The 4,834-nt window shown below is 38.3% G+C and overlaps 1 protein-coding gene across 1 annotated transcript in view; it reads right to left on the bottom strand.

The window, feature by feature from the left end:
- The window catches only part of DENND6A (DENN domain containing 6A), a 72,044-nt gene that overhangs the window by 18,639 nt on the left and 48,571 nt on the right, over positions 1-4,834 (bottom strand). The window contains exon 10 of the mRNA XM_017527336.2: positions 44-166. Coding sequence (XP_017382825.1) covers positions 44-166 — 123 coding nt within the window. The remainder of the gene's footprint in view (positions 1-43; positions 167-4,834) is intronic.

Raw genomic sequence — 4,834 nt, 5'->3', positions numbered from 1 at the left:
AAAAAAAAAAAAAAAGTCAAAAATAGTAACCAAATATACTTACTTAACAAGTGCCAATACAGTCTCTGATGATTCCGATGGTGATGGTGCCATAACCACAAGGGGCTCCCCCAACAGCACCAGCTCCCAGAGCATCTGACTATGAAGGAAAACTGGGCAGAAACACCTGAAAGGTGATGCACAGTAGAAATATTTTTTAATATAGCCAATCCTGTTTTTTTTTAATTGAACAAATGGCTCCAGATTTTTTTTTATTGAACAAATAGCCAATCCTGTTTTTAAAATTCCTACATAATATTTCTAAAAACTCCACACTGACATAAATTCTTCCTATTTGTATCTTGATCTGATACACAAATTCATTTAGAAGATGGTGATATATAGAGACATTAAGTCCCTTTTATTCACATAAAAATATCTATCAATGACTCATTCTAATTTTTACAAAATTAAATGTAATATACTGACACAAGAAATAACTGACAAACAATAAAAGCATATAATTCTTAAATTGTTGTACTAGGTTGGGCGCGGTGGCTCACGCCTATAATCCCAGCACTTTGGGAGGTCGAGGCGGATGGATCACGAGGCCAACAGATCGAGACCATCCTGGTCAACATGGTGAAACCCTGTCTCTACTAAAAATACAAAAATTAGCTGGGCATGGTGGCTTGTGCCTGTGGTCCCAGCTTCTCAGGAGGCTGAGGCAGGAGAATTGCTTGAACCCAGGAAGCAGAGGTTGTGGTGAGCCGAGATCGCGCCATTGCACTCCAGCCTGGGTAACAAGAGCGAAACTCAGTCTCAAAAAAAAAAAAAAAAAATTGTTGTACCATATGATAGATAGATGTATTTTATCAATATTGTTTTAATACATTTAAATTTCAATTCTAAATATTTTTAAGAAAACAAGAAAAATTAATTTTCTTTAAGAGGTACTTATTGGATATACTTAATTTAAAAGCCAATACTTTTGATATTAAAGAATGATGACAAATCACAAGGGGGAGTGCTAATGCTGAACAAGAGCAAACCTCCTGGGCAGATACTCCCTCTACAGAAATGCCACGTATTTTTTTTTTTTTTTTTTTTTTTTTTTTGAGACGGAGTTTCACTCATGTTACCCAGGCTGGAGTGCAATGGCGCCATCTCGGCTCACCGCAACCTCCGCCTCCTGGGTTCAGACAATTCTCCTGCCTCAGCCTCCTGAGTAGCTGGGATTATAGGCACGCACCACCATGCCCAGCTAATGTTTTGTATTTTTAGTAGAGACGGGGTTTCACCATTTTGACTAGGATGGTCTCGATCTCTTGACCTTGTGATCCACCTGCCTCGGCCTCCCAAAGTGCTGGGATTACAGGCTTGAGCCACCGCACCCGGCCTAATGCCACGTATTTTTACAGCAGCCCTGGAATTGCATGGAGGCCTGTTGGGACACAACTCTGCTAGTATGCTACTGAGCCTAAGACACTCGGTAACTTTCACTTATTTAGGAATTTCCTCCTGACTTGGTAAAAATTTTTTCTAGTAAATTAGGGGGAAAAATCTTATCTATTTATGAAAAACATAACCAATCCACTCAGTTGAAAAGACACACATGCAAAGAAAAAGAAAAGAAAAAACAAGTGCAAAATATGCAACAAATTATGAGATGGAAATTAGGGGAGTTAATTTTAACTATTCAAAAACAAGTGCCACAAAAGAAAAAAACAAAAACAAAAAAACAGCTCATGGGTAAGGCAAAGGAGTTCTTCCTCTTCCCTTCCTAAGCAACTCAGTCATAAAGCAGAACATGGTGGGTATCTCTGCCACAAGGGAAAGAGAGCCACACTGGCCAGCGAGGCATGTCAGAGCTTATGTAAGGTAAGGTGGGCATCTACAGCCAGGTGGTGGCCTGCTGTGGAGCTGCTGGAGCCCAAATGTAGTGAGGAAGGTATACATGTGTGGGGATTATTTGGTTTGCATTCATGAGCCCAGGAAGCAGAGAGGTAGCCCGATGTGTAGCATCAAAGACAGAATGAGTTGAATAGGCTGTCACAGTGTGGGACCACTTGGCAGAACGTGTCAGAGCAGAGGAATGAGGGTATCTTCATGGAGAAGTACCCCGGAATGGGGTGTGTAAGCACACAAGCAGGGTAAGGAGGGCACTCATGTGAGGCTTGACCTGGTGTCGAGTCAGAGCCCAAAAGAGGGGAGATGGCACCCACTTGTAGACATGGTCTTGTGGGATAAAGTTACCTGAATGAGACAGGAGGGTATCCATAGGGGAAGTCAATCCAACAAGGAGAATCAGAGAGTGAGCAGGGTAAGGAGGGTATCCATGCAGAAGGGAAGCCAGGTGTGGGATGTCAGGGCCCAGGAGGGATGAGAAAAGTATTAGCATGGAGGACAAAGTTGCAGCAGAGTCCTAGCCAGAGCAATCAGACAAGAGAAAGAAATAAAGAGCATGCAAATTGTTAACGAGGAAGTTAAAGTGTCACTGCTGATGACATGATCATATACCTAGAAAACCCTAAAAACTCATCCAAAAAGCTCCTAGAACTGGCAAATGAATTCAGCAAAATTTCAGTATACAAAATTAATGTACACAAATCAGTAGCTTTCCTATACACCAATAGCAACCCAGCTGAAAATCACATTAACCCCTTTTACAACAGCTGCAATAAATAAAATTAAATACTTAGGAATATACTTACCCAAGGAGGTCAAAAACCTCTACAAAGAAAATGACAAGACACTGCTGGAAAAAAATCATAGACGACACAAACAAATGGAAAAACACATCCTCCTACGCTCATGGATGGGTAGAGGCAATAATTGTGAAAATGACTATATTGCCAAAAGCAATCTACAAATTCAAAGCAATTCCCATGAAAATACCACCATCATTCTTCACAGAACTGAAAAAACAATCCTACAATTCATATGGAACCAAAAAAAGAACCTGCATAGCCGAAGTAAGACTTAGCAAAAAGAACAAATCTGGGAGACATTATGTTACCTGCCTTCAAACTATACTGTAAAGCCACAGTCACCAAAATGGCATAGTACTGGAATAAAAATAGGCATATAGACCAATGGAACAGAACAGAGAACCCAGATATAAAGCCAAATACTTACAGTCAACTGATCTTTGACAAAGCAAACAAAAACTTAAAGTGGGGAAAGGATACCCTATTTAACAAACAGTGCTGGGATAACTGGCAAGCCACATGTAGAAGAATGAAACTGGATCCTCACCTCTCATCCTACACAAAAATCAACTCAATATTGATCAAACACTTAAATCTAAGACCTGAAATCATAAAAATTCTACAAGATAACATTGGAAAAATCTGTCCAGGCATTAGCTTAGGCGAAGACTTCATGACCAAGAACCCAAAAGGAAATGCAACAAAAACAAAGATAAATAGATAAGAATTCTTTTGCTTCTGTACAGCAAAAGAAATAATCAGCAGAGTAAAAAGACAACTCATAGAGTGGGAGAAAATCTTCACAATCTGTACATCCAACAAAGGACTAATATCCAGAATCTATAAGGAAGTCAAATTAGCAAGAACAAAACAATCCCATCAAAAAGTGAGCCAAGGACATAAACAGACAATTCTCAAAAGAAGGTATACAAATTACCAACAAACATGAAAAAATTCTTAACATCACTAATTATCAGGGAAATGTAAATCAAACCCACAGTCTACTAGCACCTCACTCCTGCAAGAATGGCCATAATAAAAAAATCAAAAAATAATAAATGTTGGAGTGGATATGGTTAAAAGGGAATATTTTCACACTGTTGGTGGGAATGTAAACTAGTACAACCACTATGGAAAACAGTATGCAGACTCCTTAAGGAATTAAAAGTAGATCTACCACTTGATCCAGCAATCCCACTCCTGGGTATCAACCCAGAGGAAAAGGAGTCATTAAAAAAAAAAATACTTGTACATGCATGTTTACAGCAGCACAATTTACAATTGTAAAAATATGGAACCAGCCCAAATGCCCATCAATGAGTGGATGAAGAAAATGTTGTAAATACATATATAGTTGTGTATAGATATATACCATGAAATACTACTCAGCCATAAAAAGGAATGAAATAATGGCATTCACAGCAACCTGGATGGAATTGGAGACTATTATTCTAAGTGAAGTAACTTAGGAATGGAAAACCAAACATCATTATGTTCTCACTCATAAGTGGGAGCTAAACTATGAGAATGCAAAGGGAGGAGAATGATACACTGAACTTTGGGAACTTGGGGGGAAAGGGAGGGAGGGGGTGAGGGATAAAAAGACTACACATTGGGTACAGTATACATTCCTTATGTGATGGGTACGCCAAAATCTCAGAAATCATCACTAAAGAACTTACTCATGTAATCAAACACCATCTGTTTCCCAAAATCCTTTTGAAATAAACAAAAAACTTAAAAAAAAAAAAGTTGCAGCAGAGATGGAACATTGATTACTAACAGGGGTACTGACCCAATCAGCAAATAAAGAGTAATTTAACATATTATATATGAATGTGTATATATACATGCATTTATACACATATACACAGACACGCACAAACATACACACACATATCCTAGCTTTGTCCACTTGAGAGTGTCTAAAAGCAATGATATCCCAATATCAATAAGTACACCAGGTGCCCAGATGTTATCTGCAAAATCCTATTCTCTGCTAAAAAGAACCAAGGCCTTTTTTTTTTTTTTTTTTTTTTTTTAAAAAAATTTTTTTTTTTTTTTTTTTTTTTTTTTTTTTTTCCCCCAAGACTTGGACTGCCTGATAGATGTTATCTTACAGGCAAACGGAATGTACTAGATAA

This window comes from Cebus imitator, unplaced genomic scaffold, assembly GCF_001604975.1.
Source record: "Cebus imitator isolate Cc_AM_T3 unplaced genomic scaffold, Cebus_imitator-1.0 Scaffold48, whole genome shotgun sequence".
Classification (NCBI taxonomy): Eukaryota; Metazoa; Chordata; class Mammalia; order Primates; family Cebidae; genus Cebus; species Cebus imitator.
Note: the sequence above shows the minus strand (reverse complement) of the source record. Positions and strands in the feature narration are given on the sequence as shown.